The sequence below is a fragment of the Calidris pugnax genome, unplaced genomic scaffold, assembly GCF_001431845.1.
Source record: "Calidris pugnax isolate Ruff unplaced genomic scaffold, ASM143184v1 scaffold196, whole genome shotgun sequence".
Taxonomy (NCBI): Eukaryota; Metazoa; Chordata; class Aves; order Charadriiformes; family Scolopacidae; genus Calidris; species Calidris pugnax.
In genome coordinates this window covers 4,490,232-4,516,806 of record NW_015091042.1, presented here as the reverse complement: position 1 = coordinate 4,516,806, position 26,575 = coordinate 4,490,232, and the positions used below count along the sequence as shown (strand labels likewise).

The 26,575-nt window shown below is 39.8% G+C and overlaps 1 protein-coding gene across 5 annotated transcripts in view; it reads right to left on the bottom strand.

Annotated features, from left to right (window-relative positions):
• The window catches only part of USP54 (ubiquitin specific peptidase 54), a 106,861-nt gene that overhangs the window by 17,480 nt on the left and 62,806 nt on the right, over positions 1-26,575 (bottom strand). For 4 of the 5 annotated variants that reach the window (XM_014956315.1, XM_014956314.1, XM_014956313.1 and 1 more), the window contains exons 4-14: positions 19,343-19,477; positions 17,111-17,224; positions 16,865-16,947; positions 16,074-16,179; positions 12,727-12,873; positions 11,132-11,281; positions 9,663-9,831; positions 6,971-7,141; positions 2,735-2,866; positions 2,076-2,456; positions 298-532 (exon numbers count right to left, since the gene is read on the bottom strand). In XM_014956315.1, coding sequence (XP_014811801.1) covers positions 298-532; positions 2,076-2,456; positions 2,735-2,866; positions 6,971-7,141; positions 9,663-9,831; positions 11,132-11,281; positions 12,727-12,873; positions 16,074-16,179; positions 16,865-16,947; positions 17,111-17,224; positions 19,343-19,477 — 1,823 coding nt within the window. Of the gene's footprint in view, positions 1-297; positions 533-2,075; positions 2,457-2,734; positions 2,867-6,970; positions 7,142-9,662; positions 9,832-11,131; positions 11,282-12,726; positions 12,874-16,073; positions 16,180-16,864; positions 16,948-17,110; positions 17,225-19,342; positions 19,478-26,575 lie in introns of those variants that run through there. The other variant, XM_014956317.1, reaches the window with a different exon arrangement.

Sequence of the window (26,575 nt, the reverse complement as noted above, 5' to 3'; positions counted from 1 at the left end):
AAGATTTCTACACAAGACTATTGAGCTCTCATTTTGTACAAGGCTTCTATCAAGCAATGGTTTAACTGAAACAAAAACCTATGAGCTGTTCAAAGGACAAGCACTAAGTTTGATATTTCAGTTGAGTTTTTAAATCATGGACTAAGCATACAACTATTTCAGATGCATCATTTTAGTCGACATTTCTCATTCAACTGAATCTCATTTCTTTTCCTTCTCACTAGTAGTAAGCTATGGAAAAAAAAAAAAGAAATTAAGATTTAATCACTCCAAAAAATGAATTTTGTTGAAACCTACCTGTGAGTGCTTGAGCTTTCAGACAAGGGCATGTCCAGGCTAACGGGGCTGTTGCTGTTGCGTTCGCTGCTTTCGTAGCCAGACTCCATCCTCTGGATGAGGTGAGGATGTTGATCCACCACGTGATGCTGGGTGCCCCGACCTAACACTCCACGCTTGTATCTGACATTTGACTGGCTTGATCTCGTTTCTTGACCAGCGTGTTCCTTCCCCTCGTTCTCATTAAGCTCTTTACCTGTCAAGACAAAAGCACACAGCTTGGTAGAAGACCCAAGCTTCAATACCAGCAAATCATCTATACACATTAGCTCCTCAACCACGCTTAAACCAGAAGTGCTGCCTTCAATTTAGTGTAAAACTAGCAATATTAAGCAAAAAAACACCCAATACGTTTGCAGCATTCCTGGTAATATTAAGCAATTATCTATTCAACACATTTATCTTTATATCTCTCCCCCTTTGTATAACTTACCATATACCCCCCAGGTAACAATCAAGTCTGGAAAGAAAATCCCTTCCTCCCCGCAACAATTTGCATTCGTACAAGATCCTTTTACAGTATTCCCAACTGCATTTCCAGCTCGTGTTTGTTACTGTACTCTGGCATATCTACTTCAGATGCTGCACTTTTTACATTGTTTATTTTGCCATTTACAATTTGATGAGGCTTACATAACATTAGTTCACAGAGGATAGGAAAAAACCCACTTGTTCCTTTTTTTTTTAATTCTTCCTTAGTGATTTCACCGTGTCTTCCCACTTGCCTCTTGTTTGCTCTCCATTCTTCCTTCCCTGGAGCTGTGTTTTCTTCTCCCGTCACCTTCCCTATATGTATTTCTTTATGCTTCCCAATTATTTTCAACCTTTAGCTCCTTCCAGTTGGTATCACCTGTCCCTCCCCCTCTCCAGGGCCCCAAATTTTTGCAACAGCATTCCCAGTAAACACAATTCTACTGCTTGTCACACACAACTCTTCCTTCTCATCCACACGCTGTCCTTCAATCACCCCAGTAAACACAATTCTACTGCTTGTCACACTCTTCCTTCTCAGCCACACGCTGTCCTTCAATCACTCTGAGATAGGAACGCAGCAGCTCCAGTCAAAAAACAGCATAAAACCCAGGAACTGGTAAAGATCTGCTCTCCACCCCTTTTACAGTTTTAGGAGCACCCTGCTCTTGACAAGGAGCAAAATAATTGTTATATTCATTTGCAGACTGGGGTGGGGACAAAAAAAGATACCCAAAGTTGTCTCGCAACAGATTTGATTACCTTCAAGAATACCAAAGCTGAAGACAAAGTCTCTACTTAAAAATTGCACAGTTGCTATGGTGTAAAATGGTCCCAGATAAATCCTCACTGGCTGCCAGGCTCTTATCCTCCCAACAAGAACTCAGCACTGATACACGAGGTACTCAACACATGAAAATATACCATCTTGAGCCAGAGAAAAAACCCAGACCAATACAAAAGGCCGTTCCAAGGGATGAACTTCCAGGTGCTTCCAAGGTCCTAGCCCTGTGCTCATTTAAGCAACGCAGATGTTAGTGTTTCCCTTATTATTTCCTTACACGTGAAATTTAGCACGTGGAAAGCAAACCCAAGTACCACACATACAACATCAACACCCCCACAAAATCCAGCCTTCAGTGACACAACTCACCACTGCCCTAAATGCCAAGGTTCAAAATTTCCCCCTCCTGCTTCAACAAAACCGGAGAGTGGATTATTACAAATTCTACACACTCTGAAATAAATCTTTCTTTTCAAACTCTTACCTGCTTCTTCAGTGAAGGGGCTAAGCTGAGTGTAGCCACAGTGTTTCCTCTTGTCCTTACTGAAGATGCTGTCTATATTCAGAGATTCCCTTTTGGGTCTCCAGGTTGGCCGGTACCTGCTGGAGGAACTGGACTTGGACTCGCTACTGGTGCTCTCCACTTCCCAGTCTCGAGAGTGAGCAGAGAGGCTTTTTGAGGGTCGTGTTTCTGCCTGATCCACATTGCTCCCTCCCCGAGGGGAATTCTGGACAGTTTGAGAAATCTGCTGTGGTCTGCTGTGGATCATATTGCTCACTGTCTCTTTAAATTCCCTCAGCCTGCTGGTGCTGCTGGGTGGTTTGGGGGCAGTTCTGGGGGCTTGTTTCTCCTTCAAGGTTTCTCCTGCAGTTCATAGAGACAGAAAAAGCCACAAAAATGACTTCAGATTAAACCAGCAGCCCTAATGGCAGACTTTGAAAAGTAAAAACAAAACAAAAAACACCCAACAAAATAAAAAAAAAAACCCAACTAACATCTCCTAAACATAAAAAAAAAGCAAAGACAGGACAAAATACAAATAAAGATATAAGAAACAAGGAGGGAAATACATGTACGCGCTGAGGATCTTAAAAATATGCAGAAAGAGCTATTGATATTTGAAATGAAGGAACATCTCTTGCCTTCACTGTGGTATCCTGACGACTGAGCCTCATCTCCTTTTCGACGAGACCGGCTAGAGCTCCTCTTGCGATCTGCCAGTGAGCTCTTTTTGGAAACCAGCCTCTGATTGCACTCGCTGTCAGTCAGGTGCCCTGGAAGGACAGAAGAACGCAGTCGAGATGACAAGAGCCTTCAGACTGAGCATTCTGTGCTAAGAGCAGCAGAGCTCTCCTGTTCCTTGGGAGCTGCTCCAACGCTAACCGGCCGGTTTGGGTAAGGTTTTGTATCCAAAAGTTTTTGGTTTTGTCTTGGGGAGGGGAAGGTGTTCTGGTTTTAAGGTCAGAAAAGAGCAATACAGCCCCTCCAAGGACTCTGGTTTATGAGAGCTCATCCACAGGGAGAGGAAAAAGTTGACACTGCCTTGTCTTTTAGCAGTCTAAGGACACCACTTTCTTGCTGTCTGAATACTTTTTTCAGTTTTAATGGCCATGAACACGAAACTCCTGAGGACAGTTTGCTTGATATTACTCTGTTGAATGAAGACTCAAACACATGAACGAGTTACCGCGTAATAATAAATTACTGCACAACATCAGCTGCTCTGCACTATCCATCCATCTGCACTCTCTTCGCCTGTAGCAAACACTAAATAATCTCCGTTAGCTGAGTCTACAGTGAAGGAGCCTGAGTTGGCTCTTACGGGCTAAGGCAGCTAATTCACATCTGCCACAAGCTAAGAGCGTACACACAAACCATCAACAAGGATCAGCCAACACGCGACAACGTTCCCCTGCTACAGGTCATGTGTCTGAGCGCCAGTATTTTCTCTTGCAGACAATTTATTCCTCGTTTCTTCACATCAAATGGGAATTAAGAGTACTGGACTCGAGTTTTCTGTATTGCCTTTTCTTAATTTTATGGTTCTCACACACTCACAGTCCTAAACCTGCAAGCACAAAGACACGCATGGCTTTACTCACGTGAGCGGTCCCAAGCAGAGATGCAGGATAAGAAGGGAATTTATGAATAAGCTACAAAGACTTTTTCCTCTAGCCTTTATATCACCAACTTTCACCTTGCATGGGATGATAAGAAAGGAAAATCCCTGCTACCCAATAGTGGATTAACAGCCCCCAGACCACAGAGCCGGCTGTTCTGAGCCTTCCCCCTCCTCTAGAAATTAACATAAAAATCAACAACATTCAAAGCAGATTTTACACATAAAATTTTACCTTCGACAGTTGAAAAAAAATCATTCAACTACAATTGCTACAAAGATACTACAATAAATGAGTGGGAAGGAATCCAAACAACAAAAAACAAGCTACACAAGACTCACATTTCTATTCATTTGCAAAGTGGAGAGTGATTTTTGTGGTTAAGTTCTTTAGAAACAAGCAGATTGTATAAAAGAAAAGAAATTAAGGAAGTAAAGGAGAAATGTTGGCAGTGAAGATAGAAACAGAAGATGTGCAGCATTTAGGTGACTGAGCGTGAGTCAGTGCCTTGGGAGAATTTTGTTTTTCCTTCACAGCACGGACTGTCACACATCTTTTAGGGAATGAAAGAACAGTATTATCTTCAAACTTTTAGCAGCTCCCCTTAAGATAGAAGAGGTTTATGTTTCACTTCAGATTGTATAGCTTCTCTAGTTTAACATTCTTCCCCCCAAAGTTCTTTCAACATGACAGGGGGTGCTTGGTTAGCATCCTTCAGGTACCACAACAGAAATGACTTAAAGATATTTAGTGCTACTGGAGCTAGCTCAGGGTCTGCATAGACTCATTTTAATTAGAGCCCAACTTAACCTTGCAGAATGAAGGCCACAAGATTTGCATAAATATTTTCTCCTCCTTCCACAAATCACAAGTTTTGTCTTCTTGTCACTGGACATTTAAGAGCCATGGAGGAGATGCCATGAATCGAAAGTTTGGAGGACACAGGCTTTATTGCCTTTATGTGGACCTTCTGGAACATAGACTAAATGCACCATAATTTATAGATATAGAAATTATAATCCCAAGAATATGAGCTAATACTTTACACTCTTTTTAATTCACTGAAATAAAAAGCCAGGATTTCTGAGCGCCCAATCATACGCTTAAAAGGTGTCCCTTGCTGAATGTATCCCTTAAATACCTCATGCTCCAGACGTGGGATGGCTTTATAAGCAAACAGTGATATTCAAAGGAAAAGTTTGTTTCTGTAGGGGTTGTGTGTGTCTAAGAGAATGAGAAGAGAATGAAATCAAACAGGTTAAGACAGACGCCCCCTGCTCCCTTCCACTGAAATCTTAGTTGCATGAACAGGGCAGCCAGAATACGCACATTTTTCTCAGCAGCACAGGTTGGGAGGAGCAAGAGAGGGCTTATGCAGCCACTCCTCGTGCCCCCATCGTGAGCTCATACGACCCAATGGTGGTCCTTCCCCGGAGGATGATGTGGGATAGGGTCCGTAATTTTCTGGGCTGGAGTAGTGGGTAAATGGCCCTTAAATGAAGAATCCTGCTCTTGCCCAGAGCGATTCAGTTGACAGGTCAATGTGGATGGCTTCTTTATAGCCCCACGGATCAGCATTTGATGACTGAGCACTCGTATGAGTTGGCAGACTGACTATTTTGGAAAGGTTTTGGGTAGGTAAAAAATAAGGGGGAAATGCCCAGACAGGTGGCTAGCTAAGGGGACAGACTGACTACAGCAAAGGCTGAATCAGGGAAGATGAGGACAACTGAATTTAGGTGGCGAGACAGGCTAAGCTGAAGGGAATAACACAGGATAGAATCAGTAGGAGAAGAAAGAAAAAGAAAAGGACAAAGTCACTAAAAATGACAGAACAAAAGGTTACATGCTGAACTTCATGCTTACATGTTTTCAACCATCCCCCTGCCCTCCCTTTTCTACTGACTTCTGCGTGGCAAGTTTTGCAGGGAGGAACCTAATCCAATAAGCTCTGTGCCACTTTTGGAGACTGTAACAACATTCCACTAGCATTCTCAATTTCATCATCTTCATACTCTGAAGAGCAACATAAATTTTGCTTCCTCATCACTCAAATTCTGCTCCAACTTTCCCTTCTTTCTCATACTCTACCCAGGACTATGACAGAAACCTACAGCATTTGCTAAAATGTTAGAAGTATTGTCGGGCTCTCTAAAACCATGTATTACAATTACTTGGACCTCTGATGAAGAATCAAAGAGCACTAAAGAGAACCAGCTTGAAACATTTTTTTCTGGATTTTGATGCGAAAAATATTTGTAGCACAGATTGTTTCAAATGAACCAAATACACGTATCATGTCATCATACAAGAGAGCAACTATTTTGCAACTCAAATGACCAAGTGGTAGGATAGCTGTTGACACTGTGGCGCAACAAACAGTTGCTGATTCAATTCTTGTATCTTCTTAGAAAGTCTACTTAAGGCACAATTTAAGTAACTTCTCAAACAGACTTGGCAGATCGTATTCCTGGTGCTCGAGAAGTCTGACCTCAACTCACACGTTACTTTTTCAGAAGTGATGTTAGAAGCTCCTGTATGCAGAAAAAGGCTGACTGGGGTCACTGGGCATGAATAATAGAGGAGATCTCAGCCTTCAGACTTCCAGTTAACCTCTTTTCAACTGAGGAATGTTCAGGCAGACTGTTCAGCTGCCCGAAGGAACATACATACAGATTGTCTTATCATTGCAGATTCTTACTTAACTGGCTTTCCTGGCACAGGCAGAAAATCATCTTATACTCTTCCCTGACGCAGTAAATGCTACCAACACCCACTTACATAGAAAGTCCCAAGTATGAGAGATTCTAGTGATGAAAGAGCCTCTCCCAGGCAGCTGCAAGTCCTGAAAGGAAGTAACTGCCCGTAGATGAGTAAGTAGCACAACACAACACTTACCAAACCATACAATGGCACTGTACAGACTCTTAGAGAACAACACTTACCAAACCATACAATGGCACTGTACAGACTCCAACTTAGAGAGTTACAGAACAAAGAGAGCAGGTAGGATTCTGGAAAACATGCCTGTAAATGTTTGTCTGGCTAGATATGAGTCTACAGAAGCCAGCAAGACATTTAAAATTGTGCTTATTTTGTGTGAATGCCAATGGTTCACTACAAACCAAAAACATTTAGGATACTCAACACTGTTCACTATTCTGTTATGGGCTGTATAGATAGATATTTTTCAATGGAATCCACCACAGTCATCACATTTAATAACAGTGATCACACAGATATAATGATATCCTCTACCTGTGTCCCTGCTGCTTTGTGAAGCTGCATCGTTCTCCACATTGTAGATGACAGTCCCCTGTGAGTCGGAGGAGAAGTGACTGACCACAGACTCATAGTGTGCCTGTTTATAAGGGTAGCTGTCTGTAGAGGAGTCTGTCCTGGTGTCACTCGAGATGGAAGGCTCTCTCCCTAGGGGAGGAAGGAAGCAATGTCAAATTTCCATCTTTTGGGGCTATTACAGAAGTCGGGAGAAGCTAAAAAAAGAAAACAGAGGAAACCACACAGAAAGGCAGAGTATCAAACATACAAACTCAGATTCCAGGATGCCAGAGCTCATAGGAAAGGTCCTCTCCTGTGGAAGGGGGTAGAGAGTGACATTTCTTCCGCAAGCCTTTATTTCTTTCTCTTTGATAACTCCAAACTTACCAAATCATTTTATTATGCAAAATTAAACTATGTCCACAAGACTGAAAGTACACATTAGTACCACACTGATAATATTTTTCATTAATTTTTGACACTGTCAAGTGTAATTAAAATATGAAATGCACTGCTTCAGGGGAAGTCAAAGTTAAAAAGTTAAAAAATTAGCCAAGTACAAAATATTAATAAGGGTAATAAAACCATCACAATTTATAACAATTAATACATTTCATCTATTATGAACCAAAAGCTTAACTAGTAAAACTGTATAGTGAAATTGTATTATCTAAAGCAAAGTAACCCCCTCCTCAAGAAGCTAGCATTGATGTCCTGCACAAGTGGGATACTTAAATAGATAGAGCATCATGATTCAACTTCAGTAATTCCTAAACTCAGTAAAAGAGGAGAAAAAGGCAACCTTCTCCCATCACTTTCAGTACATAAAAGTAAAAATTTGAACAGTTTAAAGACTGTTGGCCATATGATATATGTGATGTATACACTCCTGTATACACAGGGTATTTATTTCATTCTCATTTCTCAGTGGAGAAATTAAAGACGAAAAAAGAAATTCAAGAAGAAAGTCATTCTTATGTTAAATCACAAACACCCTGAGGGCACTCCACATTTGCAAGCCGTGTAGTTGATGTTCTATTTAAGGACAGAAGACTTCTGAAGTCTGAAACTTCCCCCCACCTCCTTTACTGGTTAAAAATCTTATTGGTCTAAAGAAATGTAAAATACAGCAGTTAACACAGATGACTGTCACTGAAACAAAGATCAATGCAGGCAACAGGAATCAGTGCTGTGGAATTGAGTACTAGAAAACAACTTGCAAACTGATTTCTCCCAGTGCTTCAACCTACAGTATCTCAAATTCTCTCAAGAGCTTGGTATCAATGTTTAACACTGCAGACTACAGGAGTAAGCCTTGAGGACTCGCCAAGTGGTTTTGAAATGAAAGAGTAGGTTACTCACTATAGCATTCTGAATTTTATCTGAAAGGAAACACCTTTTTATATATATATTTTTACATTCAGCTTCCTGACATCATTTTCCAACACAATAATATTAGATACTGCAGAGACAATGAGCAGAAAGGTTATCTGTGTATTTCCTGGAGATCAACCAGCAGAACAGCAAGGCAAATTTACAGCGTATATTGACCCGAAGCTTGTAGAACTGCTCACAACTGATATATAGCACCAAAGGCCCTCCTCTCCCTCCTCCAGACTTCCCACTTTTTTCAGAAGAGGAAGATAGGTTTATAAATTGTAAGGCATCTTGTCAAGTGAGAAGCGAAGGTCATCTTACCCAGTGGTTTTATTTACATTTATTTTTAAGAGGAGTTGGAGATTTATTTCATTACTGGTAGATTGTCAACACATAAATAAGGAGATGGCAGATGTTCTCTACAGATTCATTGACCAGGAAGCATAAAGTCAGCTATTGGACAGGAAAACCATAAAATATTCTTGGAATTACAGTTGTATAAATAGGTTAAAATCCTGGAAGAAAGACTGTATTTCTGGTTTTAGTCTTGGCTTGCTGTTCTTGGCAACTTATAAACCCATCTCAAAATCAGGATATTCTCTGCAAACATCCAAAAATAGAAACAATCTTCTTTTGCAAAGCCATTACAATATCAACTTAGACTCAGTTTTTATTTTCACCCTATCTGGATTGCAATTGCATACCTTTCTCAGAATTCACCTCTTTAAATGAGGCCTCAACCCCCAATGGTGTGAGTAAAAGACAAGCCGAAGGCTTAAGATAATCTGCACTGTTTCTGCCTCTTTTTTTATTTAAATAATTGTATTTCTTCCCCTTCCCCCACATCCCTTCCCCATCCTAGAAAAGAACTCATTTATGACATTTCCTTAATATTTCTTTTCCCTAACTTCCCTCCTGAGTTTAATTCTGCAGCTTCCTTTAATTTTTATGTGTTCGTGCATCTCTGGTCTCGTTCCCTTCCTGTTAAAACTGCTGATGGATTTATGAACTCAGCCACTGAAGTCACTAGTTATTGTTCCTCTCTACATTCAAAACACAAAAGGTCCTTCACTTTTTTTATTTCCAAGTTTCTTTCTCCAAACCTTACTGGAAAAAATTAGAAGCCAAACCAAACAATCAACAGAGACTTGGACTGAGAGAGAGGTTCAAAGGTGAAACCCTGGAAGTCCTCTTCAGAATTCTAGATCGGCTTTGACGGGTAACAAGGACCTCTGCTAATAAAAACACATCCAAAACAGAAGGAAAACCTCTCACATGAAGCATTACAGCTTACCCGAGTCTTCGCTATCATAGCAAGTCCTGCTGTATTGCTGTAAATCCACTTGAGGGGGCAAGTCTTGTGTTGACACTGGAGTTCCTCTGGGATCTGCGTACAGCAGCAGCAAAGGCTGGTAGTGACCCTTAATGCACTTCGTCACCACATCTTTCCACTTTGGACCGATCTGAATTGACAACAACAGAACAGAATGCACAAAAGAGGTTTTCTGACATCATTTTCTATAATAAGTTCTCTTTTTTTTTCCCCTTGTACTTCTTTCAGAGTTTGATTTTCCACTGACATTCTTTAACTCCTTTTATATCCAGCATTGAACTGGACTCACCAAGAAACCTCTGGAACCAAGCCCAACTAAAATCAAGGTATTCACCATTTTATGCCTAAACAAATTACAGATCCTGGTAAAAATATGACTACGAAAGTAATAGTTCCCTTTCAGATTTTTTTTTCCCATAAAAAGTTTTTCATCCTCTGAAATGTTCTAACTTCGCATCAGTCAAAAAAAAACCAACTTCTTACCCCATCCATCAGCATAAACAAAATGGACAATAAAAGACATCAACAGCATGACAGCAAATTTAACACTAACCACTTTGGGGGGTGAATGTTTCTGCTGTTACAGGACCTCTGCAGGCATCTTAACAGGTCAGGCAATCATTCATGTATTTCTCTTAATCTCAAAAATCTTCCCCATGTACTAATACAGGTTTCACCTAATACACTGAATATCTATTCCAACAAAATTGCTCCATACATGCGAGTTCTACTAAAGCACTGCAGTACCTATTCCTTGGCAAAGTTTTGCTGCAGAGAAATGTGACTGTGAATAAATGCAAGGATTAGAGTTTTCCCTTTGAGGCTGCGCTTGGCACGACTACAGGAGAAAATATTCCTCTCTCATCTTTGTGCTTCCACGACTAGAAGGAATAAAAGGAGAGCAGTGTGAAATAATGCCAAAGAAACTAATGGGATGTAGTAACAGCGTGCCAAGATCCCAGCGCTGGTATCTTTAATGTCAAGGACCTCATGCTTGGTGAAAAGACTGGGAAAAAAAGCACTAACAGAAGAAGCGGAAAATTTGTTGTTGGCAGCAACGGCTAGAGAAGACTGGAATCTAGATATTTTGACAAGGAACCCAAAAAGCAGGCACTAAGTACCTATACTGCTTGTCAGCAACAGGAGAAGATGCGTGTTTGCTGTGTGCACAAGCAAACTGAGGGTTTTCAAACAACAGCATAAAAGCAAGACTGGCAGCCAACAGAACAGAACTAAGAATGGGGCTGCTGAGACCTCTAGTATGCTTTTTTTGAGAATGCTTTACTTTGTTCAGAAAAAAAGGAGCAACGGAGTTATGGATCTTGACGAGAAAAACAGCCAAAATTTCTCAAAATCTGTAGAAAACAGTATGGATTTACACACAAGTAGCTAACAAATTTCTACCGTTATTTTTCTAAACATTTTCTCACCTCTTTGACATGAGCATCATCAAAGTACATCCACTTGCGGATTTTAGTTTGGAAGAAGAAGGTAGAATAGTGTTTTCCATAGTAACAGATCATCCCCACCAAATACAGCTCTGAGTGCTTTGCTCTGTCATCAGTTACTCTGAAGAAGAGCTTCAAGAAGGGAGGTGAAAAAAAAAAGAAAGAAGAAATTAATGAAGCGCCCAGAATTTTACATCCTGCTTTATGTTTGAAGTCCTCAAAGTACTACAGAGAGGTGGCAGGTTTTTACTTCAAAAGGTAGAGTAAACAAGGTAATAAATACTTAAGTAATTAACCAGTATTTAAGCAAACCCAGTGACCCAGACCAGGAACAGATTCCTACCAACTCAGCAGATGCTCAAGAACAGAGTCAGTCTTGGAGACTGTGGCTGTACTTTAAGGAAGACAATTACACCAATGATACAGTATCTTTTCAGAATTTGTGGAGTGGTTCTATTCTCAAAATTTGTATTCTCTGTGTCATACTTGCTGATTATATCAAATACTGTTTAAAACATTGACTCCTCTTTCTTTTGGGGAAACAAAGCAGTTCTGACAGTGAACAGCTGGCATTTACTCTGACTTAAGAAAAGACAAATTTTTGACACCACCACATAAAAGATGAACTGAAGATACTACTGGGTCAAAAGAATTCATAGCACACAGAAAAAATTGTTTTCTTACTATTTAATTGATCATGTTTTACTTAAAAATGCACAGGACATTACTGCTTTACTATGCAAAGAACATACTGTTTCATAACCACATTTCCATTAATTTGCACTAATTTTGGTACACTGGCCAATGCATTTTTATATATATATGTATGCCTACATGTAGATTTTAATTACTTTAATATAATACTTCAATGCTACAATAATGTAATACTTCAATGCTACAATAAGACACAACTACAATTTGATATACCAATAATTCAGCTCTAAAGCATCAGCTAATGTAGAATAACGAATCCTCTAAAGGACAAACTGCTGGATCCCAAACACTATTTAATTTAATCAATCATTCAATCACACAGTGCCAGCCACCATCTCTCAGAGATTGCTCAGTCATAAATAACTCTTAAGTGTTATGACCACACGCTTCAATGAAAAGAGGATTTAAAGTAGTCAGGAAAAAAACCAAAACACCCTCCCCAAACTACATATTGCCTTCAAAAGAAATAGAAATAAACTCTGATCTTCAAAATGAAAGAGTAAATATCATAGAAATTTAGGGTATTTCCTAAATCAAGAGTATTTTCATAGAAATGCCACAAACCCCAATGCAGAATTTCTTTCCACTTGAAAATATTCTTTTGATACAGAAAAGCTTTGTTTTCTGGAGTAATTTTTAATTTTCAGTCATTTCAGAAACTCAAGAATATGCAATTACACTATTACTTTCACAGGTTTTTGTGAAGCTTTCAGAAAACAGGTCAGATCCTTGGATCTGCCCTCCATTCCTCTATTTATGGAAACCGAAAAGGTGGTGACTTCTTTTTTTTCTCTCAATCTGCTACTACAGACTACCACGAGAAAGACTGTGTTTGTAGGTAGTGTCAAAATACAAAAACTCACATCTCCCAGTTTAAGGCAAGTGCCCAGACTGTGAATCACATCCTCAGCCAGATCAGAGTGGTCCGAGTCCCAAACCAAGCCAATGGTGATGATCTGGGGAGAGTTCATCAGCACACGGCGAATACGGATCTTTTCCCCGCAGTTACTCTGTGGATTTAAATAAAACAAAACATTTAATATAATCCTACTCTTACAACGTCAGGGCAAGGCATTAACAAGTATAAGTTTCAAAAGTACAGCTTCCAAAGAGGTGGTGGTGAAACACAGCAGATAGAGTACGTTCAGTTTTAAGATATAAGCTTCTTATGTCACAGATGAGAAGCGTTGCCAGGACTATCCGGAATTTGCAAGCTTTAAAGCCAACGCTGCCCATCCTGCCTCATACAGCTGAGAATGATTAAAAGGTACAGTGCAAAAGTAGGCTTATTTAGAAAAACATAAGCAAGCATATATGAAAGATCCCCAAAACATTCTTGGGAATTGGAGGGAAAGCTCATTCCTTTTTGATCAGAACCTCAGATGAAAAATTCTGTTTTCAGAGACTGACACTTTATTTGACAGCGTCAGGAAAACCTTCAAGGTGCTGCTTTGCTGTTAAAATTGCCTGGTTGCCCTGCAAGGTACCTCCAGCATCTCGTCTTAGACAGGATAGTTAGGTCAGTATTCAGAGAAATGTGAGAGCAGCAGCTGGAAGATCAGAAGGATAAGATGTGCTTTACCAACCCACAGCCATTTCTCATTTCTTATTTCTTATTTCCCTTCCCCCTCCCATTTTTTCTTGTTTAAATAACCCCCAGTGCTTATGGGCTGGGCAGTCTCCCCTCACTCTCTAGCCAGAACACTCCTCAGCTTGTTTGTGAAGCTAAGACATTTCTCTGTGGTCCTTCCAATCCATCACCTGTTGGAATTGTAAGCACCTTTAAAGCATCATGAAAGAAGTTCACTGTCTGAATTAAGAGATTATCACTGTAATTTTAGCAAACAGCACACTATCTGTTTTGTGGGGGATGACAACTAACACAAAGTCCCTTTGCAACACTCACTTCCCCCCGTGGCAGGTCACAAAGGTACCTCTGGAAGATTCCAGAAAGAAAAAACCCCACATTTTCATACTGAGAACAGTTTCTCATCTCTACAGAGACCAGTTTCACAGTTGGATATAATCATTTCAGACACGACAACCAGGGAAGAGATCATAAAGCATTTCTTCCCCACAGCAATCTAGAAAATTAACCAGAATTTCAGTCCCAATTATCAACGAGAGACAAAAATGAAGAATTCAAACACCAGAAAGAAACGAGCTCAACAACCAGGCAACGAAGACAGATTTTTATCTTACTCTCAAACTGTCTTCTTTCCTTCAAGCTAACATCAGCGTTTTCTGCAAGACAGAGGGAATATGGCATCCTGATAAAAAGCTTCCCTTGTACGACTTCTAGGTCACCATTAGCTAAGCCTCAACAGAAAAATTTTCCCAAACAGGAAAAAAAAAGAAAAAGGGCAGCAAGTACTGGCAAGCAATTTTATCCAACTGATTATTCCACAGTTTACTCTGACAAAGAATGTCTTTCTATGAAATTTCTCATTCTTTGGTTATTAAATAGCTGGACTCCTATGAATGTTTTAAACAACAATATAGTATCTTCATTTCTTCTACTCAGATAAGTGAGCGACTATTTGCCAATATTCCAAAAAGAGAAAATAATGTTTCAATTTTGGTCAAGGGACCAAAAGTGAATGTTTCAGAGTTCTAAGTTACAAAAAGCATAGGGGGGGGTAAAATGGAAATACTTACACTGCCCCCAGGGAACAGGCACACAAGACATTCCTGTTAGAGCCTGTGTTGCTTCACTGATGACTGGTGAAGCATCCAACAGTAGCATCACACGGAACAGCAATTATGCAGCTGTTTCCTGCCCTACCTATTAATCAATATGTAAAGAAGCCTAATGATAACTCTTTTTGCGTACTTATCTAAAGCCTTGGATCCAGACATGCTCAAATTAAAAGGCAGAACAAGGTGTCAAACTCTTGCCTTAAAAAGTGAATGTTTCAGAGTTCTAAGTTACAGAAACCGTAGGGGGGATAAAATGGAAATACTTACACTGCCCCCAGGGAACAGGCACACAAGACATTCCTGTTAGAGCCTGTGTTGCTTCACTGATGACTGGTGAAGCATCCAACAGTAGCATCACACGGAACAGCAATTATGCAGCTGTTTCCTGCCCTACCTATTAATCAATATGTAAAGAAGCCTAATGATAACTCTTTTTGCGTACTTATCTAAAGCCTTGGATCCAGACATGCTCAAATTAAAAGGCAGAACAAGGTGTCAAACTCTTGCCTTAGAAATCAAGCCCTTATGATTAAAAAAAAAAAAAAATCATCTTATATTTACATGAAAAAAAATTATTTTTCTTAACTCAAATGATACATGGACTTAATTCAGCTGAATTTTGTCAGACTTTTACTGCATAGCAGAATGGAAAATTTTAAGACTAGCAGCCTGTGACTATCAACTGGACACATGCAGAAATTTTTTTTTAAGTGTTTAAACACCAGTCGTCACTCATGTGACAGGAATGGATGTGATGGGAATGCTGTTCTAAGAAGCCTTGCTAATCAAACCCACCGTCAACCTGTGACTATCAACTGGACACATGCAGAAAATTTTTTTTAAGTGTTTAAACACCAGTTGTCACTCATGTGACGGGAATGGATGTGATGGGAATGCTGTTCTTAAAAAGCCTTGCTAATCAAACCCACCATCAGCATACAGAAATTTTCTATAAAAAGATTCAGCATCCAAATTCTTCATCATTTCCATTTCTTTAGGTAAGATCCCCAAACTTTCATCATAGGATGAAAGCAACATGGTTGCAGCTTCATGCAACGCCAGTGTTGGAGCTCTCACCAATTCTCAGTGAAGCTGAACAGCAAATATATGATATGAACTTCTAGCAGCAACTCAGGCTCAAACAGGAATGGATTGTGTGTTCATCTCTGGGAGCAATGTAAGCATTTCCAATTCCCCCTCATCACTTTTTTTTTTTGTGGTTTCTAACTCTCTGAAACATTAATTTTTAGATTCCATCCAAACACTATGTCTATTCCTGGTCTCATAAATTGTGTCTAGTCAAAGAAGCACTCAACATCTGTTTTTCCCCTTTCTCCATTAAGTAACTGATAGGTACTGAATTCAAATCCAAAGAAAACTCCCTCACCTATCCTTTTTATCATTATGATGAGCTAAACCCTTGAAAATGCTCGTGAGTTACAGTGCCATCCACTAAATCTCTTCTGTCCTGCCTGTTACCCCCTCGAAAAGCAAACCTAAGGCTACCAACCGGACAGTTTCGCAGGTCTCCCATAGTGCTGGCATTCTGTAGTAGCTCTCCAAACATATCTGGAGTGGGTTTCTCTCGTCTCTCCAGCATACAAATAGCTTGATTGCTTCAGTATATAGAAAGCACGGAAAACAAAAGGTTAATAATAAAATAAAAACACAAACCCACATTAAGTATACGTCTCACTTAAATTTTATGAAAAGTTAAGAACCTTAAAATACACAATACTTTTTATATTTAAAATTGTAGTAAAAAAGTTTCACAATGAGCCTTAAATTTTATGAAAAGTTAAGAACCTTAAAATACAAGTTTCACAATGAGTGGTTAAGGACTGGAACAGGAACAGGCAAGCTCAAAGAAGGCATGGAGTTTCTGTCCTTCAACACTTTCAAAACTCAGCTGGACAAAGCCCCAAGCAGCCTGATCCAGCTTTGAGGTTAGCCCTGCTTTGAACAGCAGGATGGAGCAAATGTCCAAAGGTCCCTTCCAGCAGAAATTGGTTTTTATTTTTCTTATCTGGCTTTGTAACTGACCTGCTCACATATTAAGGTCTTTCAAAATGTACACAAGTCCTTGCCACTACAATTGTCAAGATTCAGAATCATAAACAAGTAGACACACTGATCCATGCCTAAACTGATAGCTTCTGCTCCACTAAATCCTCATGTTCTTTATCACAGTTATCCAAGCTCCACCAGCTTTGAATAAACCATGTTCTGAACATATAATCTTGTGAAGGTGAAGATCAAAATGCAATACCAGTTCTCTTCCCTGTAAAAATTTCAACTCACCAGAGTGAGGTTGTGGAAATATAATGTACCATCTGGATGAAAGGTAAAGGGTCAGAGGTGGCACCACAGCTGGTACAAACACACTAAAAAGAAAGAAAACACAATACATTGACAACATTAATCAGGTATTTCCACAGCAACGCTTCTGTTTATATCTTTTTTACCCATGGCAATGCAATGCCTTAGAAATGAGAATCTGAAACTTGGGAACTGGTGATTTGTATAAAGTCTGTACCATTTCCTCACCTGCTCAAACAAGGTCATAGCAAACTTCTGATGGGAAACACAGTGTGGTGCAGTGCAAATATCCTCCTTTGTCTCATCTGCAATGTGGAAGTGAATTCGCATTAACAGGTTTTCCTAGCCAAAGAGAGAAGAAAAAGCAATGAAAGCATTACATCATTTCAAATGTAGACAGAAGTTAAAATATAAATCACAAAAGCACGTCTGTTGCAATAATGTTATAGGCATTATTTTCATAGATAGAAGCCTCCTGCAAATTTTTAGGAGCTGCTTAGTAAACAAAGAAGTTGGCATTTCTTTGATATAAAGGAAAATGGCTACCACTTCCGATTTGAAATGCCATGTCAAGTAATCATTTATTTTATTTACAAGAACAGCTAAAGATTTTGTCACTGATTATTCTGCCCAATTCTCAAACATTGTTGGATTTGACCAAATGTAAGAGGCACAGCAGCTCTGCAGTTTTAAGATTAGTTGCCACTAATTTATCCTCATCAACACAGAGTAACCCAAATCAATTTCTACATTCCACAAGGGCTTTGAAATACGGCAAATCAGTTAGATTCTATCAAAAAAGGGGAGAGCTAATAAATGGAGAGGCAGAGTAAATTCTGCATGAAACAAAAGCCCTGAACGTTTTCTAGATGCTGTTTCACACAATTCCATCTCTTTTCAAGTTCCCAGGAGTTCTGGTCCAAAGACCTTTCTACTCCCACTGTTGCCAACATTAATCTGGGGGTGCCACAAGTCTGCTGACACCTCTTCCAGCACCAAACTTCTCACTATCACCTCGATGGTTTATAGGCCTCCAATAAGCAGGTCAAGATTAATTATTACGCAAAATAGCTCTGACCCTATACAATTTCCCTTGAGCTTTAGAATCTAAGCTCTTCTGCCATTTAAATCAAATCTCTGCCTTCAGGGCTGAAAAGGTTAACTAAGTGAAAAGCTACGGAATTATCTCTGCCTTAAAGCTTAACCTCAAAAAAGAACTTGTACCCATTTTAACTATCCTTGTGCCCGTAGGGTTAACCTAACAGACCACCTCCTGGGCACTCCCACAGCAGGATGTGATGGGCTATTAAGATTGGTTTTCTCAAGGAAGAAACTAAATCAAAAGTTTTCATGTTCTGCTACGTACAGAACTCTGTTCAAGTGCTGGACTGCATACAAAGATCTGCCATAACTGTGCTCAAGGGGCTCCTGTGTGGGCTGATGCAATTTATTTTACTGTGAGCCTTTATTCATACGATCTACTTGCATTTTAAGCAAGCTTATTAAACTACACTATTTTGCTGCATTACTAGTCTACAAACACAGGATACTTCGGGTCATCGTAAGCCCATTATCAGTCCACTTAGCTCAGGAGAACCACCACAACAGCTATACGCATTTATCCTATTTCTGTGATCTCTTACAGTGCAAGTCTCAAATCAGGAAAGAGTTTGAATATAAAAATAAAGCAGGTGGGTAAACCTAGGGATACAAGATTCATGTAAAAGCCACCTCCCAACCACACTGGTGAGATAACCAGACTAAAAAAAAAAAAATTGTCAGATGGATTACAAATACAGCAACAGAAATATGTGGAGATGATCCATTTTACCTTTGCTTACCTCCACTTACAAACAGAAACAACTGTGTTAGGTTGCGTTTGGTTTATTTATGTATTTTTACTTTCCCTTAACTCAAGTTTATGCAAACATGATTTCAGAATAACTGGCAAACAAAATATCCTTTCACCCTTCTGAGGTGATCCTTAAAACTAGAATCCTTGATCATTCTTGCAGTGCGATTATTTTTATAATTCACATTCAAGACACACTGAGATTGAAGACATTATCGAGTTTCTGCAAACATGATTTCAGAATAACTGGCAAACAAAATATCCTTTCACCCTTTTGAGGTGATCCTTAAAACTAGAATCCTGGATCGTTCTTGCAGTGCAATTTTTTTTATAATTCACATTCAAGACACACTGAGATTGCAGTGCATATGCAAAAGCAACTGTAAAAATGGATAACACAGATGTTTCCATTTCAAAATCATTAGTGATGACTCTCAAACAAAATACTGGTTCCCCACTGGATCACTTCAAGCTTGGGGATCTCCGTGTGGGCTTTTTGAGGGCAGATCTGTGGCAATTTGGGGAGAAATGAAAAACAAACAAACAAGAAGATGGTGTAGTGGGGGTTCCCATCTATGCCTGTCAAACCATCTTTCAGTTACACTCACAAAACATTCAGCAGCATCATCCATGATGCCCAGCTGGAAGCGTTGCTCATCCTGAAACGTCTTGGCAAGAGCCGTGCGCAGGGCATCAGAAGGCAGCACCTTCTCGCTGCTACACTGGAACTGGTTGAAGATACTCTAGCAAGAAAACAAAAAGATAGTTAATTTACTGTATTTTCTAAACATTGCTCAAGTTATCTGAAAAAAACCACACCGACAAACCTTTAACTCACTTTGATCAAGCAACACACAGATATTTGTATCGTACAGGGACTACAAGAGAAAATCCTAGAAGTTCCTCCTTTGAAATCATACCCACTTTTGTGTATTCCTTCCCTTTCCTTTCACACACCCAAGGGAGGGTGGGGACCTTAGGGGTAAATTTCTCTCAGTGTCAGTTCCCCTTGGATCTTCCTCCAAATTTGATTCCTGAAGCAAATACAATGGACACCAAAACTTCCTCACTTTTTATTCCTCTTTCCCCCTCTCCAGTTCACTTTTTGACTCCCACCTCAGTAACTTGCTTCTCGCACATGCCGCCTTCTTTCCTCTTTCAAGCAACTCTTTCCAAACACCTTAGCCCTTCAACAGCCACAATCTGTTGCTTCTACCCTAAGAAATTTACCTTCCAGTAATTCCAAGAAGTGGGTGAGATGATTTTGGGGTTAGCATGCAGCAGGGACAGGGCACAACACAAACAGCAGTTCCTATGTATGGCCATAAACCTGCATTTTCACAACTGTAACTCACAGGTCACCTGGGTAATCATTTGCAAGGACAAGTAATTCTACAAAGACACATTATTGTTTAAAGTGTGGGTTATATGCACGAAAGTTCAGTACATATTCCCAACTGATAAACCCCCCACTTTTATTTCGAGTGTGTGTATATGCGAGATATCTGAAAGATCTTCTGAACAGTCAAACCTTCACTGTGCCCTCCTATAAAAACAGGAACAGAATTCTGTCTGCAAGATCCTCAGCTTAAGTAGAAACTTCTAGCTCTTATTTTCATACAAGGCCATTCTGTCTCCATCACCACTCCGCTCTGCTCTTTCTACCTCATTTCCTATGACAAGCAACCATCTTCATCAGTGTCAATCTCAAAATTCTGCTTGTCCTTTCCTATAAAACTTTCCTCCCTAAAGATTGCAGAAAAACTCCAGTTACTGCAAGAGATAAAAAAAAAAAAAGGATCATCTTCAATTTTGCACCACTTGGCTTTTCTGCCTTCTAAACTTAGTCAAACAAGGAGAAATCCAGCCTCAAACTGGTTTGCCACCTTGGGTTTCTTTCAAATCTATACTGAGAATCCACAGTGATGTCGATTTACGTATTACTTTCTCCCTTAATTACAGAAGGCTTGTCCCCAGTATACTTAGGATCCATGGTAATTGGAAATGAATAATCTGAATCTTACTCTCCTGTAACCATTCCTGTTTGCTTCTGCTTAGGAAACAAGGAGGTAAAGTGGGAGAAGGTTTGCCAATCTGTACAATTTCAGCTGCTTTGCAGAAGCTGAAAGAGTGCAGAAGACAGCAGTGGCTGCAGAGCCAGCAAACCAACCTCCATCCCCTGCCACTTCTGGCTTTAGGAATGGCACATTTTAGAGCGTTGACATATTAGCTAATACAGATGTAAAATGCCCATCTCTCTCTCCTGCTATTTTTATTTGGGTAGTCTTTATGGTGCTCATTCATGGGTAAGGGCCCTCTGTGCTGATGCCCATAGATCTTCTGATATTGCCTTTAATAGATTATGAGATAACAATGAGGAGAGTGGTAACATCTTCATTGTGAGGCAGTAAGTCTCACACTTCGCGAATTACAAACAATATCTCTCTCCTCATTTACCTTCTACATATATGAAAATGAATGAGAAAGTCTCTGTACTTAACAACTTTGATTCCTACTTCTGTCAGTCTGAGAACAGGGCAAGTTTCATTAGTATATTTTCTCATTGGACCTCAGAAAAAAAAAAAAAAGGGCAGTAAAATGTAATTCCATCCTGTATCAGCACTTTATTTTAAATAATTTAAGAGCACTTGAAAATATTCATGACTGTGCTTTAGAAATGTGTTTATTCTGGTTATTATCAATCCCACTTCACAGCTCTGGAAGCTGAGGCAATCGACTAACGCCTGGGCAGGCAACGGATGGACAGGATCTGATTTACTCCACTGACAGCTCTGAAACAGCTCTGCACTCCTGGTGGGGAGGAGACAATCAATGCAGGCTCCAAACTAGGTAAAAAAGCAGAAGCAAGCAAGCAACCCCAAACTCTTATTTCAGATTTCCATCTTTAAAAAAAGCAGTATACTTTACTTCTACCTGTAGCATACCTACTAGTTAACGTAAAGAGATCCAGTAAGGAAAAAGTGATCCTGATGATTATAAGCAACTGGTTTTCACAAGATCCTGCACTTTACATTTTTCTGCATCACAAAATAATTGCAGCCTTCACAATTTAAACCAAAAACTTTCATTAAAGAGAAGAAAACTATGAAATTTGCTAACAACCACAGAACAGAAATAATTCAGTAGCACACTTCAATTCTTCAGTATGTAAAAAATCAAGGAATAAAAGATCCCAATATTATACAGAAGAATGCTTCCTAAAATGTGTAATGACAGTACACAATGGTACACTCTTATTTAGATTATGAGGAAAAGAAGTCTTAAAACCCATGAGTAATTGTGCATTTTAATCTAATAAAGATCAAATCTTATCACGTCATCGCACAGTGCAGTTTAGAGCCCATTGGAACACAATGCATATAGAAAGTCCCAGAAGCACCTCAAATGGAGTCAAAAGCACTTTGAACACAGGGGTTTGATTTTCACTGAGTTTTGGTCAGGGTTTTTGGGGTGGGGGTTGGTTTTTTTGGGGGGTGTGGGGTTGTTTCCCCTTTTCCTTATTTTCCAGGATAGGTTCTTTGCTCACCTCCAGAACAGGTCTTTCTTGTCTCTCAGCTTTAGATGGACAGGTGTGGCACTTCCTGCAGTTTCATCACCTTAAGTTATCTAAGTCAGATCTCTCTCCTTAATTTCAGGTCTTGCCCTTGAGTGATACTGTTCACCACTAACATATTTGTTCCATATACAGGGCTGAAAGTCAGCTGGGCAGCGACCAAAAGCCCTGCTGATTCTGCCCCCGGAGTTTTCATGCCACCTTTTCTCCAAGTGCTTCTGGAACTCAATGAGAACTTTAAATATGAAACATTCCAACTTTGTTGTTCTCTTTCAAAAATTTCTTCATCCGAATTTGAAGACAGTGAAAACCCCATTAGAGTATTCACCACACTGATGGTCACCCTCAGTGAGTACATTCCAACAGAAATGAGGGTATCCCTAACAGCAGCAACAATATGAAGACACTGCTAGAAGCTTCATGAACAAGCAAAGTCTCTCCTATTTTACCTGTTTTCAGTAACTAAAATCAAGAAGGCAGAACAACAAAAAAAAGCCCCAACATATATTAGCTTAAGATAAAGCCTAAGCAATTACCAATACTGAATTAGCAGCAGTACTTTGAATTCTACACTGACGAACTATTCTTGGCATGTTGGTAAATCTACGAGCCAAGACAGAACAGCATGAGCAAGGGATTTTTCAGGCAGGAAGTATGTTTTCTGGTTACACTGCATTCCTGAGGTCTATACAAAAAAGAAGCCCATCTCCCTTCATATCTCCTTCCCTACAGATCTTCAAAGGTTTGGAAGAAGTAGCCGAGACAGCAGAATTGGGAAGTACAAGCATTCTTTCAGAGGAATAAATTGCCAAAGTCCATCAAGCTGCAGCTAGTCCTTCCCCAAGTACTAAGGCAAGATCAGCTACAATTACATAGTTGATCTTTCACCAGCTGGCTCCAAGAGACATCCAAATCTAGAAATTCCTTAACCATCCCAGATAATCTACTGTAGGGCCTTCACTTGGCTTATTACCATTCAGAAGGATTTTTTCCGAGTTTTGTAACTGGAAGTTTCATGTCCTTTCTATTTCAGGTTTGGGCTTCTGATATTCATCAGCACAAAGGCTTGCAGAGTCAGTGCTCTCCCAAAATAATCTCCCCCAGTTTGGGAAGTGTGAGAGTCAACATAAACTTTCTAAAGTGTCAAAGGAAAACAAAGCTGAGGTTTGAGACCAGGAATCTTTATCATACAACTATTAAGTTGTATGATAAAGTTGTTTATTAAGTTGTTTAACTTAAAGCTGTCTTTTCCATTTCAGAATGCTAACATTCACATGCATGATCATAAATCCAGTTGTTCTTCATTTGGTTAGAGAATAAAAGATAGTAATTATTGGGGGATTATTGGGATTGACATTTCAGAATTCTGAAATATCTGTGAATCCCTCCATAACTTGCAAGATCTGCTCTGAATTCTCTCTAACTGTGTTTGGAATCCATTTTCTCCCTAGGAAAAAAAAAGATACTCAATTTATTTGGTGTAAATTGACATCTCTAATGTGTGTGCAACTGTACTGATGAAAAAAACCCCAGATTTGATATGCACGCACATATGATTTTTTAATCAAGCATGTAGAAGCAGGCTGGCCTAAGAATAAATTGATAGCTGAAGAAAACAGGCAACAGCTTCTTAATCAGATCAGTCTCCATGCACTGTAAATCTGAGTTCTGTCCTTGGCAGCTTCCTGAGAACTACTTATTCTCTTCCAGCATTGTACAGATGTTCCTTCTGGATGGGGATATTGCTGCAGCACTAGCGGTGTGGTATTTCTTTCAAAGAACAAAGCAATCCAAAGAAATCCAAATCACAGAGCATCCACATCAACTACGTGACAATTTATTAACTGCTTGATCAAGATCAAAGGAGGCAGTCATTATTCCTGAGAACTACTTATTCTCTTCCAGCATCGTACAGGTGCTTCTGGATGGGGATATTGCTGCAGCACTAGCGGTGTGGTATTTCTTTCAAAGAACAAAGCAATCCAAAGAAATCCAAATCACAGAGCATCCACATCAACTACGTGACAATTTATTAACTGCTTGATCAAGATCAAAGGAGGCAGTCATTATTTGGAAGCTTCAATTACCAGTTTATTAATTCAGGAACCTATTTGGAAGCTTCAATTACCAGTTTATTAACTCAGGACACTGTACTTGCTGCTAGTTTGTTTGTCAGGCAGTTAACTGCAAGTGCCAACTGGAAAAGAAAAAGTTTAAACAATAGAACTTATTATTTTATATATTTTTACTACTGTTTTACCCTGAAGAACTCTCCTGATTTCGAAAAAAAGCAGAAAACAAGAGGGTGAAATCTTTGCAACCAACCTATTACTGTCTCAATCATGTAACGCACTTTTCATTTTGCAACCAACCTATTACTGTCTCAATCATATAATGAACTTTTCATAACAAATTCCTCCATCTCCATCAAGTGGGTAACCAGAACCACGAAACTATAGTCATTCCACTTCTTTAAAGCCTCCTAATACCCTATTGTTCTCAATTTTCACCTTAGAAAACAACACCATTTCTACAGAGAAAATTCACATTCTTCCTGCTTTTGTTGCACATGACTGAATTACAGAAAAGACCAGCCCTACTGGAATTTATCAATCAATAGAGCATTCTTCTTCACAAACTACAAAAAACACTCTGTCCTATATCCTGGCACTATGGAGCTCCCAGTACAATCCCTGGAAGGAGAACAAAGTCTCTGTGGCATGCTCAGTACAGTGGACGGATTTCCCCCTTCCTGCCCTCTTCCAGCTGTGATAAACAAACACCAAAGCAAAGTCATGCTCTAGAAAAAGGAAAATAAAACAGAACACAGTAGACTTCAACATTAATAATAAATCAAAAAGCTGTTGCAGTGTTAGGGCAGGCAAACCACATAGCAGTAAGGACAGCTTGTGTACTGAAAAAAACCCCTCTTCAATAATGCCACATCTTAAGGAACCGTGTTTGGGATTCCAGCACGGAGTTTTGTAGCTCGCCCTTGCCTTTTTATAGCCATTGATGCAAGGTTCCTTCAAAATAACCAATGAATGTATGTCTGGAATGATTTCAAGGCTCATTTTGTAGCCACACGAACACTGCCAGGTAGCACAACAAGTTTTAAAATCACTTCCGAGAATTTGTGAAATGGATGTCTTCAACGCGGGATATAAATCAAATGGGATTTGGTATCAGGTATGACATCACTGTCCTGTGACCCTTCATTTCATAAAAAAAATAATGGAAAGTTATAAATAATATTTATAGAGCTAGCTGAGCATTTACAGTAAATACTGTGCATGACATCAGAATCCCTAGAAACAGTTGCAGCAAGCCAAGAAAGTGTGGAAAAACATACAACTTCTTTGGTGTCATTCAAAGGCTAAATTTAGCTTCGTGAAGATGATCTTCCTCCAAAGTCAGTGGGAAGAGAACGTCGCCTTTAGAGCAACGGTTCCAAGTAGGGGCAGAGCATGAACCTTCCCTGCACAACACAGGAGGTATCAGGAACCCAGAGTGGAGGGGGGGGACACACAATGTAGATGCTTCCCCCCAAATATTGCTCCTTTCCCAGGCCAGGCTGGAGTCTGAACACGCTTTGGAGAAGCATAAACATCTCTTGCCTCCTCCTTGCTCAGTCTGGACAAGTATTGCGGGCAGATCCACCTGACAGCATGCAAAGCTAATTACCTCTCCCCAGACCCTAATGGGAGATTTTCGAATGGTCTAGAGCTCCAAATTCTCGGGTTCCCACTGGATCCAGCCATATCTTCTCCCTCATCTTAGCAAAGCCTAAGGCAAGATTCAAGAGAAAGAGGATGTCAAAGACCTGGAGGCTCAGCTGCCATTCCCTTGGCAGGACAACATTAAAGGCTTCCAGAGCAGACGGGAGGGCTGGGGAAGAGATGAGCAGGCAAGGGAAGGGATGATCCTGCTGCACTGGGACACAAAACATGCTCTTGGTGATGTATTAGGTACATGTTAAGCCCATTAATCCATTTGTCATGTACAAGTTTACACACAGTATGTGCCAGACAGCCAGACTTTAACAGAGGAACAAAAAGAGCACTTTGAGAACACTGATCCAGAGGGCAGCAGAGAACAAGTAAATACTTTAAACAGTCTTTTTTTCCCCCCTCTACTGCCTGAAATTTATCATGATGAATGTGATCATCTCCACAATTTGGGTCTATCCCTTTTGCATGCCTTTATCATTTAGTATCCCTGCCTTTTCAGTTGCACGTAAGCAAAACAGCCTGTGTTTCTGGTGTTT